The sequence below is a fragment of the Macrotis lagotis genome, chromosome 5 (assembly GCF_037893015.1).
Source record: "Macrotis lagotis isolate mMagLag1 chromosome 5, bilby.v1.9.chrom.fasta, whole genome shotgun sequence".
NCBI classification, from domain to species: Eukaryota; Metazoa; Chordata; class Mammalia; order Peramelemorphia; family Peramelidae; genus Macrotis; species Macrotis lagotis.
In genome coordinates this window covers 191479733-191492468 of record NC_133662.1, presented here as the reverse complement: position 1 = coordinate 191492468, position 12736 = coordinate 191479733, and the positions used below count along the sequence as shown (strand labels likewise).

Sequence of the window (12736 nt, the reverse complement as noted above, 5' to 3'; positions counted from 1 at the left end):
AATCATTCATTTGAATTTTTGCTGTCATAGGGAGACAAATTACAAATGAAAGACATTTTGTGAAAAGCTGTTTTTCTATCTTCACTGAGGGAAGAATTGACCTAAAATTGTAGGAAATATTTAAGTTTAGGGATAATTTCCTAATGAAAATGGTTGCTGTAAGACTTAGAAAATGAAAGAGAAAGGGATAGAATCTTCTTCCTTGGAAATTTCAGTTTAAAAGAGATTCTTCAACAGATTATTATAAGGGGCAGCTAGGTGGCACAGTGGATAGAGCATTGGCCCTGGAGTCAGGAGTACCTGAGTTCAAATGCGGCCTCAGATACTTAATAATTACCTAGCTGTGTGGCCTTGGGCAAGCCACTTAACCCCATTGCCTTGCAAAAACCTTAAAAAAAAACCCCCAACAAAACAGATTATTGTGGCAAAAAATGTTGGATTTAGAATGGAAATACTTGAGTTCAAACTTGGCACTGATATTTGTGCCCCTGGGCACATCATCTAACTAGCTACCTTGGCTATTTTCTCACCATCCCTTAGGATCTATGATTCTTATACCAGTCCCCCATCTTAGAGTTGAAGGCATAGGAAGAATTGCTGAAGTTACAGGTCTTCTTGGAGTCTGGAGGCAGCAGAATCCCTTCCCTGAACCATATATATAAAACACCAGTAATATACTCAGTACTCTGCTGCGTGCTTTACAAATATGAACTATGGTGATCCCTATAAAAGCTTTGGGGTTAGGTGGTATTATAAATCTCCATTTTACAGATGAGGAAACTGAAAAAAAAACCAGTTTAAATGACTTGCCTAAGATCATACAGCTTAAGTATCTGAGGTTAGATTTGAATTCAGATCTTTCTAATTCTAGGCCTGGCCTACAATAAATATTTAAAATAATAATTTATTTTACCCAATAATAATTAACTACCTGTTTCACAGGTTTGTTTTTGCAAAAAAACACTTTGCAAACTTTGAAGCTCTATGTAAATATGAATTATAAAACTTTTACTTTGTAGATTAGAGATTGGTTTGAATAGTTTGTTAGTGGTTCCTAATGGTTATCATTTCTCTAATTTTTTTGGTAGCTAGTTGCCCTCCCCAACCCCTTTTCTCTCCTTTTTTTTTTTTTTAGGTTTTTGCAAAGCAAATGGGGTTAAGTGGTTTGCCCAAGGCCACACAGTTAGGTAATTATTAAGTGTCTGAGACCCGGTTTTGAACCCAAGTACTCCTGACTCCAGAGCCAATGCTTTATCTGCTGCACCACCTAGCCTTTTCTCTCCTAATCTTATTTCTTCTTTTGAAATGCATTTTCTTCTAGCTCTGATCCTGTTGTCTTTTTCTTCTCCAGGTTGTCCAGCATTGGGCCGAGTCTCAGTTTCTACACCTGCAGGAGAAGTTAGAGTAGGCGAGAATGAACGTGAGTAGAAGAGGCTGGAGGAGATGGAATGGGATGGGAGTAATGGAGGGGTGGGGGCAAAGGAAACAGAGCCTAGTGTGGGGGGTATCAGGGCTTCCCTTTTCTCTTTACTATTGCATCTTAGCTTCACTTGTCATATTCCTATAGCTGTCACACTGCCGTGTCACTACAGTGGCTTCTCAGTGCCCCGTGTGGAGTGGAAGTTTGTCCGGGGAAGCACGACCAGCCTGGTTTGCTACGACAACAAGATTACTGGTGAGTCACTAGAGTCCTCTTGTCAACTTCCTCAAAGTGTTCAAGTCTGGTAGAAGCAATTGTGTCATAATCTCAGAGAAAAACATGAAGCCAATATAGATTCTAAAGTTTTTCTGTATGATATTATGGAGGTGGTTGGTGAGGGCTCTCTGGGCCCTTTGGATTCAGGGATGTTTATTAATTTTTGGATGACATTTCTTTTCGTATTTGGATTTGAAGATTTTTATTTATTTTGAGTTTTTAAATTTTTCCCCTAATCTTACTTCCCCTCCCCCACCCCCACAGAAGGTAATTTGCCAGTCTTTACATTGTTTCCATGGTATACATTGATCCAAATTGAATGTGATGAGAGAGAAATCATATTGGATGACATTTCTACTTTCAGTTTTAATCTTTCTCCTTTCAATGTTATCTCCTGGCAACCACAGCTTCCTATGAAGGCCGGGTGTCCTTTTCTCCAGCTGGTATTTCTTTCTATTCTGTGACCCGAAAGGATACAGGAACATATACATGTATGGTCACTGAAAGTGGGGGAGAAGAGTATGGAGAGGTCAGCATGAAGCTCATTGTGTTAGGTATGAAACAACCCAGGTAAACCTATATCATAATCTCTCTTAACCCTCCTTCTTCAAAGTTCATTGTCTTCTTCCTGTATTTTTTTTTTTTTGCAAGGCAAAAGTGGCTTTCCCAAGGCCACACAGGTAATTATTAAGTGTCCAAGGTCGGATTTGAACTCAGGTACTCCTGACTTCAGGGCACACCACTTAGCTGCCCCCTTCCTATATTTCTAAAGGAAATTCCAGGACTTAGAATGGAGTTGATTGTTGAAAATGCCAAAGGAAGAGGGACTCAGAAATGAAACTTTGGTGCTTGGGGTAGGAAGGAAGAGGGAATCCTCACATCACATAGAAACTGAGGGGCATCAGCTAGAAGTCTAGGGAGACTGAAGAGTGTTATGGATGGAATCTAGAATAACTGGGTTCCAGCTTTCTGTCATGGCTAAGCCTGACATGTCTACAGTCAAGGATAGTCTGTTGTCAAGAATCAAGCAAGATCTTATATGTAGAAATATCTATATCTGTATGTGTAGCTGTATATACACACTTGTTTTATTTTATTTTGTTTAAATTTTATTTATTTTGAATTTTACAGTTTTCCTCCCAATCTCGCTTCCCTCCCCTCACCTCCCATAGAAGGTAGTCTGTTAGACTTTACATTATTTCCATGGCAGACAGTGATCTAAGTTGAATTACACACATTTTAAAAGATAAAACATGCCAATCAAGATCTCATTACTGCTCCTCTTTCCCTTTTTATTTCTTGTCTTTTGGTATGTGTGGGTTTTAGTTACCTAGCCCCCTAAAGGGGCATTGTTTGTCAGGACCAACTATCTTCTCATCCCCCACCTTGTACTTAAGATCAGTGTCCCTCTTTCTCTTCCTAGTGCCACCATCAAAGCCCAAAGTCAACATTCCGTCTTCAGCTACCATTGGGCAGCGAGTTGTACTGACTTGCTCTGAGGAGGATGGTTCTCCACCCCCTGAGTACAAATGGTTCAGGGATGGGATTCTGCTGCCCCAGGACCCCAAGAAGACCCGTACCTTCAGCAATTCTTCCTATACCCTCAACTCTAAGACAGGGGAACTGGTATGAGAATCATGGGTCCTAAGGGATGGTGAGAAAATAGGAAGCAGAAATTGAGGTGAATTCTTTTACTTTTGAGAGAGGCTTGGACCCTCCTTGGAGCAAGAGGCTGACTTATCTCTTTCTCTCTAGGTGTTTGAACCTCTGTCAGCTTTTGATACAGGGAAGTACTCCTGCGAAGTAACAAATGGGATTGGGACTGCCATGCGCTCAGAAGTTGTGTTTATGGAAGCTGGTGAGTAAGGTGATATGGGGATGTAATACCAAGCCACAGTGAGACAGGGCTGAGGGTTCATGGTTAGTGTCTGACCTTGAAGGTGACTAGGTTGTCAGGACTGGTAGCTAGGTTAGTTAATTAGAAAAAGGCCTTGGGGAACAGGTTCCTAATGCCTCCAGTTGTATTCCACAGCGGAACTGAATGTAGGGGGCATTGTGGCAGCTGTTCTTGTGACACTGATCCTGCTTGGGCTCCTGATTCTTGGTGTCTGGTTTGCCTACACTCGAGGCTATTTCAACAGTAAGTACTTACTTTTCTCCATTCTTGTTTTTTCCTTCCCCTCTTTCCCTACTATTCATCCCTACCTCCTATAAGGTGATGGACCTTGTCTTGGATTTTGGAGCAGTTTATATTATCTAGTTCTCTGTGGGTGTTGGGGAGTTGGGGGATAGATATCCATCATGTGGACCTGAAAGACCATCATGCAGAGAGTACTGCCTGATCTTTATGGCCTCATTTTTCTTTTTCTTTTTAGGAACAAGTAAAGGGTGAGTGAGGTGCTGGATTCTCCTCCCCTAGCAAATGCTTTTGGTTTCCCTTAAGCAACAGGAGTTTCTGAAGCTGAGAGCCAGCATACAGGAGCTACAACCTAGACCTGTGATGGGGTTGGGGATGGGAAATGGGGATGACGGGAGGATCCTATCTTGGGAAGGAGGACTACTGAGTTTCAGGGCTTCTGTATATTTTGAAATATTCTATTCCTAATACTCTAAGATTGGAAGTGGGAATTAAAATGACTTGTAAACTATATTTCAGGGGTTAGAGGACTGACCATCTATCTTGGTTGATTTATTTTCAGGAATACCAGTAAGAAAGTAATATACAGTCAACCCTCTGCCCGCAGTGATGTGAGTGTACTGGGTTTGGAGAAAAAGAGTGTGGACCTTTGGGGGAGGAAGGGGAGGTAGGGGTTTTCTTGCCAGAATGGATGGAGTTTCTAATTTATGAGGGTGGGACTGTTTAATCAGTAAGAATTACAAGGAATTTACTTAAAGTTCTGTTTTCCTAGGGAGAATTCCGCCAGACATCATCATTTTTGGTGTGACCTCCAGCCTCTTTTCTTATCTTCTGAGTTTGTCCTTTTTGGATTCTGTTGGACTCTGACCTCCTGATATATGAATTTCACAGGATGCCTTCTTTTCTTAATCCATCTCCTATTAGAATTTTTTTTAATGATGACTCTCCAGCCAAGACTGAAGCAATAATACCCTCTCCTGCCTTTCCTTCCTCCATCACTGATGGGCTTGGCTGGACCATATTGATGCTTTCTAATCCCCATCTCTTTAGAATCAGGCAGGTTGAGTGATACCTGTTCCCCACCACTAACAACTCCTTACCAGCAGGAGTGGCCAAGCTCCCAACAAGGAATAGCTTCCTTTATATGTTCTGAATTTAACCCTAACTTGGGGTCTTAAGATGTTTGGACTCCCTGAGGACTGGGGAAAAACTGGGGCTTAAGGTCAGAACTGTCTTTCTCATATAGTTTCAAGAGACTTTAAGCTGTGGACTCTAAATAGTAGATTGGTGGTAAAATGTCTCTTCTGTTTCTGGACCCTCCTCAATTCCTTCCATGAGAGATGCTTCTAGTGAATCTTGTCGCATCTTCCTGGCTTTGGAATATTTGGCAGTTCAGCCACTTCTGCAAGACTAGCTGGATCTTTTTTGTGTAAAAGGTCATGAGCTCTCAAGGAAAAAAACAACACGATGAGAATATTGAAGACCTACTGATCTACAGAAAGAAAATCTGGGACTGGAGACTCAAAGCATTTAGCCTTTTGACTGGGACAGATAGGCTTGCCTTTTCAGAAAGGTGTATGTGCTTTGGAAAACCTCAGCTCCCTGCTGAAATACAGGGTGTAGTAAGTTTTGTGTATGAATGTCATTTTAAATAAAAATTTTTGTTTTGTCTAAGAATGTTTTGTGCATGTTAGGGGTAAGTGGTCTTAACTTTCAGGCAAAGGACTTCACTGGTTTTCCTGGTTTTTGTTTACTAGAGGGGACATCTTTACTCAAGGATAGGCCTCGACTGCCCTCTAGTGCTCAGCATCATCCCAGCATCATGTTACATGAACATAGCAGTGACTGAAGGAGAGTGGTGGATGTGATTACATATTTTATGCCAGCTTTTGGAAATTGGAAGGCAGGGTTAAAACTTCACATGGTTCCATGAAGCATCTAGATTATTGGAATTGCAAATAATCTTGCAAAATCTTTTGATCTTTAAAAAAATTCTTTGTGAATTTAACAATTATCAACAGACATTTCAAAGCATATAGTTTATATCTATCTATCCATCTATCTATCTATCTATCTATCTATCTATCTATCCATCTATCTATATATATATATATACAAAGAAGAAAAAACTAAATTGTTTTATGAAGTTTTTTTTTTTGCCCTGTGCTTTTAAAATTTTATTTTGAGTCACTTAAAAATTTTTAAGTGGTTCCGTGGTTCTGATAAAAATCATGGATGGCATGCTTATAAATTTCATGAATAATTATAAATCTGAGAAGACCAGTTAAAATGCTGGAGGACAGGATGGGATCCAAAATGATCTCAACAGATTGGAGCAGTACTCCAAATTTAGTAAGATGATATTTAATAGAATAAATGTAAAATTATACCAAAAAGCAACTTCACAAATACAAGATGGGAGGAGGCATGACTAGATAACAATTCATTTGCAAAGATCAGAGAATTTAATGACTATACTCAATGTCAGCTTTCAATCAGCTTTATTGTTAACTTATTTATGATAAAGACTATCCTAGATTCCATTGAGAGGAAATAATAAGATAATGGAAGATATTATTCCTTGTATAGTCTTTCTGGGTTAAATTCGGAGTCTATTATAAAATGGTTATTGATAACCTGAAGAACATTGTAAGGAGGATGATTAGGATAGTGAAACACTTAAGTCATACTAAAATATATATTTGAAGGGAATAGGTTAAAACTTAAAGGGGCCATGACAGTGCTCCTTGGATATATGAAGAATTATTATTTGGAAAGGGAATATAATTCATTCTGTCTGCCTCCAAAGACTAATACTTGGAACAATAGTTGAGAGATGTTGAAAGTCATACTTTATCTCAATCTAAGGAAAAATTTCCCAAGACAAGATTATTCCTAACTGGAATGCTCTGTCTCATTCTTGCTAAAAGTTCTTAATTCAAGTCAGATGACTGCCTATTGGAGCTGTCCTAAGAAGATTCTAATTTGTATCTGGATTAGTCTAAGATTAGCCTGAGATTCTGCGAAAGTATGGACTGAAAAGCATCATTAGTTTTCATGTATTAATGGAGAGGGGAAAAAGGATATTACTAATCCTGAAACAGACTTGAGGGACAGCATATGGACAATTTGGAAACTAAAGTGCTGTCCAAAAAATTAGTAATGGAACTAAAGAAAGACCTCTAGCACATTGAATAAAATTTATAAAAGAAACAACATTGCACAGTATTAGGTGGCATGGAGGGGTTGAAATTTGCATAGTGGGTCTAAATACCCACACCAATATCAATGAGATTGGTATTCAAGAAGAATTGATGTCGGAGGAAGAAATAGGAGTGGCAGGAGTAAAGTCAATAGGAAGTAGAACTAGAATTTGAAATGAGATAATTGGTAGATGTCCAATCAAAAAGTCCCAGTATTTCTATAATCCAGCTCTACTCTTTTACCCAAAAAGGGATGGGCAAACCTGAGACCTCACCATTGTCCTCTTTGAATTAGAATTCTGAAATTCCTAGCTTTGATTAAAATCTTGTCTTTCCAATTCTTTACCACTTTTTCTAAACTTCTTTATCCTCATTATAATTTTAATTTTCTATATTCGTAATGTTTTCTCAATTTATGACTGCTATTCTCCCCTTTTTTTATAGGCTTGACTTTACTGAGTATGAGTATGATACACATACACACACACACACACACACACACACACACACACACACACACACACACACACACACACCCCCTACCCTTTTTAATTTCTCCTCCCCCTAGTCAGAGAGCCATCCTTTTTAACAAAGTATATGAGAAAGATAAGAAAAAAGTAGTTCAGCAGAACTCAACATCAACTAAAGCTAGCAGTATATATGTACACTCTTTCATCCTCAGCTCTTCACCTCTGTCAAAAACAGAGAGGTCCATTTAAAAAAATTAATCTTTAGGGTCAAATATGGTCATCAATATTTAGCATTCAAATTTAACTGAAGAGGGGGAGAGAGTTCTTTCCAATTGCATTATTGTCATTGTATAATTTTCCTGGTTCTGCTTATTTCACTTTGCATCTATTCGTATGCCTTCCTCTGCTTTAGATTTATTGTTTCTTATGGCAGTCATGTTTTTATTATATTTATATACCATATTTTGTTTAGCCATTCTCCAATTGATAAATACCTACTTTGTTTCTAGTCCTTTGCTATTATAAAAAATACTGTAATAACTATTTTCATCTATATGGAACTTTTTCTAATGTGAAAATTTTATAGTCCTCATATATTGGTGATTGTTTAATTAGCATAGGTTTATGGAGTAAATATGTAATAATAAAATTATAATACTTGATGATGGGAAGAAATATGAGAAGTAGGAGTCAATTTAGTGGGGAATGGTTTTGGTATTTGGAGTGAGATAATTGAGAGGTGTCTATTCAAAAGTTTTGGCTTTCCAGTTCTGTTTGGTTTCTCCAGTTTGGTTTCCATTTAGCTTTGTAGACCTTTTGAAATAATTCCAACAATTTCTTAAGTTCTAAATCTCATGTTTCTGAAGCTTTTGATGCCCCTTTTCTCCTGAATATTCTTTCTTCTTATGATCATTCCCTCTTGGTTCTTCTACCTGCCCTCACTTTCCACTGTTGGTTCATCATCCGTCTTGACTCCTAGAGATGTTTCCTAGCACTCTGTTCCAGCTCTCTTTTTTCCCTATACCTTGTCTTAATGAATTCATCTGCTTCTTTAGGTTTAATCATTTGCATGCAAATGATTCCCACATATATAGAGCCAGACCTAATTTTAAAAATTTTTACCTTCCATTCCCATGAGAGAGTCTTCCTTTTTGGAAAAGGCACTGACTACAGTCAGAAGGCCTAGATTCAAGACCTGAGTCTACTTGTATGACCTTAGGCAAGTCATTTTACCCTCATGTGCCTCAGTTTCCTCATTTACAAAATGTGAAATTAGGATTTGATGTCTTCTGAAAGTCCTCTAGGTTTAGATCTATGTTCTTATTGTTCCATGATCTGCGATACTAAATAAAATTAAGCAAAACAAACCAATCTTAGTCATGTTGAAAATGGATGTGCCATTCTATATCTTTATAGTTCATTACCTAATTAAATTATCTCATGATATGCATGCACATCATTTTGCACACTCTAAAGAGCATTAAGAAATATTACATATTAACTCTGTTTTAAAAAAGGAGACACATATCAATGACAGTATATACTTCATTCTACTGCATTAGTTCATGTAAGTCTATAAGTCTTTTTTAGATTCTTCATATTGTTTATTGCAACTTATATTTTATTATATTGTTACATGTATTTTGCTTCCAGTTCTTTACTAACACACACACTCAGTCTGCTGCCACATTAATTTCTTGTGTGAATTCCAAGTTCCTATATCTAAAGGCCTGTTAGATACCTCTTAGAAATTCCATCAGTATATCAAACTCATCTAACATGTTTAAATAAAGCTTATCTTCTGTAAAATAGGCTCCCCTCCAGCTTTTCCTGTTTTATTTTAATTCTTATTTCTTCACTCCCTTCTAGTCAACAAGGTCATCTCAGACTTTCTCTTTAGCCCTTGAGATACTCAGTTAAATTGCTGAATATTAGATTCAGTTTTATTGTCTTTGTTTCACCAGCACAATAGTTTTTATATACACGTTCTTTTTACCTGCAAAACATCAATCACACCCATTCTCTTCTCTATATATAAGTTCTTACTTAGTTCAATCTCTCATCACTACTACCATGGATTATTTGAATGACTTTGTTTCTCTTCTCCCTCCTCTAACCTATCTTCCATAAAACTTCCAACACAATCTTCCTAAACTTTGTTTGACAATACATTTTCCACTCAAACTTTCAGTGGCAAACTGTACAAATTAGAAACTCCTTAGTCTAGCATTTAAGGTCCTCCACATCCTGACAACTCATGAGTAGCTTGCCAGTGGATTGATTACATTAGAGGCTTTCATTGACAGTAGTACTATTGCTCTTTCTAGGATATTGAATGCCTACAGCCTATCTGAATTTTCTGTTGTTTTACACTCAGATGCCAAATCTTTTCCTTTTATACAAAAGTGACTTCTAAAGGTTATGGTAATAATGCCTTTTCTTGGTTTATTCTGTGGGGTGGGTGTCTGTCTTCTAAATTGGTTTGGCACATGGTGAGTTCATAATCGTTTTACCTCCTCACCTCCTGTGATATTTAAGTGAGTGTCTACTAATGTCAGAATCTCCTATTGAGTCCTTTTTCTGAAATGTTCCTCCGATTTTCAAAGTTTTACTTTTGTGCTTAGTTTGAGATTATTTTCTAGGGTTTTGTTTGTATACTTAATTAATCAGTCTTTTCTCTATGTTATTTAAGTACCCAGGGATAAATATTTATTTTTCCCCCAGGATTACTTTTTTTCATCCCACAAATTTTGGTAAGTGGTATCTTTGTTATTTTAAATACATAAACAAACATGTTTATGGTTAATATTTCTCTCAGTGAGAATTAATTATATTATGGTTTGTAAAGGATAAATTTAATTGTAACAGGATGAACTGGCCTGTGGAAGTTCAGTCCTTGGAGCATGTACAGATTTTCTCTTCCTGGTTTCAGCCCAAACAATCATATAGAAACTTGGGGGAGCTGGCATCTGGTCATTTGTGACTGAGGGGCTTATTTATGTGGTGATGAAAAATCTTCCAATTGTTTATTGAAGAACTGATAACTCAGTTGCTGAGATGGAATTGAGTGGTGGGTATAAAAAAGAGGTGACCCATCTTTCTATAACTCTCCTTTTCAGATGGAAAAAAAAAAGGCAGGACTATTTTTAATTGATCACATGAGTCTAGGATAGAGATCCAAAAAGAGGTCTCATTAATGTTTAGAAATGAATGTTAGCATTAGAAGCAACCATCATAGCAATAGTAATAATGTTTGTTCATTTTTTTAAAAAAGTTTTTGCAAGGCAGTGAGATTAAGTGGCTTGCCTAAGATCACTAGGTAATTATTAAGTGGCTGAGGCCATATTTGAACTCAGATCCTCCTGACTCCAGGGCTGCTGCTCTATCCACTGCACCACCCAGCTGTCTTGCATAACAATAGTAGCAATTAGCAGAAAAAGTGGCTCCCATTGGATATGGATAGACAATCACCCAAGTAGAACAGGGCTGGCAATGGGTTCTAGGAAAATACTAAGCCTCCGAGCTTAACAGAAAACTACACTTAGAGGGAAATTCATGAGTACCCTGCAAAAGAGAAAAAAAACTTAGTAATTTGCTATTGTATATTGTTACTTATTTTTGCTCTGTTTCCCTGATCTTTCATTTCTTAACAAATACCAGAGTTTGATAATACTGCTTATAAAATAGTTAGATCTGATACTTCTAAACTTCCCTCTTTGTTTCCTTTGATGTTCTTGTCCTTTGTTTTTCTAAAAGAATTTTGTTATTTTTTTCTAATTCAGTAAAATAATTTTTTGGTAATTTAATTGGGATGGTATTGAATGTACATTAATTTAGGTAAAACTTTCATTTTTATTATATTGGCCCTGCCTACCCATGAACAATTAATATTACTTATATTATTTTTATGTCAGAATTTTTTGGAGCTATTTGATTTAAAGATTACTCTCTTCTTTTCACTGAAAATTTTTTTATTTTTCAAATTACATGCAATGGTAATTTTTCAACATTCATCCATTTGCAAATTTTTATTTACCACCTTCCCTTTCTTTCCCCCTCCTTATGGTGGAAACAGTCTGGTAAAAGATGCACATGTACATTTGTGTTTAACATATTTACATTTTATTCATTTTGTGAAAGAGAAATTAGAATTAAGGAAAAAGGGAAAAAAACCATGAGAAAGGAAAGAAAAACATAAGAGAAGTTTTAAAAAAGTGAACATAGTAAGTATTCAGATTCTGTGGGGAGGGGTTCTCCCCACTCTGGATATGAATAGCATTTCATTGTCCATAGCAGGTCTCAGAGTTGTCCTAGATCTCTGAACTATTGATAGAACTGCATTCATCATAGTTGATCATCTCACAACATTGTTGTTAATGAATATAATGTTGTCTTGATTCCGCTCCCTTTATTCAGCATCACTTCGTCTCAAATTATTTAAATATAACTTTATATGAAAAGTCTTTTTTTTTGTAATTTTGTTCATATAGTTCCTGGGTTTGTTTCAACTGATATACTCCCAGGTATTTTAAACTATCTACAGTTATTTTAAATTTAAATTACTATCTCTTCTTGCAGGATTTTGTTGGTGATATATAGGAATCCTATGATTTGTATGAGTTTATTTTTATATCCTGAGAGGTGATTATTATTATAATAAATTTGGAAGTAGAGAGAAATCTTTTCAAAAGGTCAGAGATATAAAATGAAAGAGTAAAATTGCAATAAATTTTCTAAATAAATGGGGAAAAAAAGGAAAAAATTTTTTTTTTGCAAGACAAATGGGGTTAAGTGGCTTGCCCAAGTCCACACAGCTACGTAATTATTAAGTGTCTGCAATCGGATTTGAACCCAGCTACTCCTGACTCCAGGGCTGGTGCTTTATCCACTGCACCACCTAGCCATCCTAAAAAGAAATATTTTAAGGAAACATTTATTATCCTTTAAACAGATTTTTTTTTTCCCACTGCCAAAGGAAATGACCTTAAGGAATAGCTGGGGGGTGGAGGGGAGGGAAGTAAGAGGAAGTATTAGGGTCTTTGTCCAAAATAGTTTGCAACTTTCCCTAGGGATTCTATTTGTGAATTTTGACTTAGTTGGAGGAAAACTTGTTGAGGATTCTAATGTTAGGGAGAAGTACTAGAATCTTTGTCCAAAATAGTTTTCAGCTTTCCCTAGGGATTCTATTTGTGAATTTTGACTTAGATGGAGGAAAACTTATTAAGGATTC

General features: G+C 36.8%; 1 protein-coding gene across 1 annotated transcript in view; it reads left to right on the top strand.

Moving 5' to 3' along the window:
* Positions 1-4769, top strand: part of F11R (F11 receptor) — a 29118-nt gene extending 24349 nt beyond the window's left edge. The window contains exons 2-10 of the mRNA XM_074188121.1: positions 1352-1420; positions 1568-1675; positions 2104-2250; positions 3120-3322; positions 3452-3554; positions 3729-3836; positions 4072-4084; positions 4396-4444; positions 4606-4769. Coding sequence (XP_074044222.1) covers positions 1352-1420; positions 1568-1675; positions 2104-2250; positions 3120-3322; positions 3452-3554; positions 3729-3836; positions 4072-4084; positions 4396-4444; positions 4606-4641 — 836 coding nt within the window. The 3' untranslated portion in view covers positions 4642-4769. The remainder of the gene's footprint in view (positions 1-1351; positions 1421-1567; positions 1676-2103; positions 2251-3119; positions 3323-3451; positions 3555-3728; positions 3837-4071; positions 4085-4395; positions 4445-4605) is intronic.
* Positions 4770-12736: the final 7967 nt, after the last annotated feature.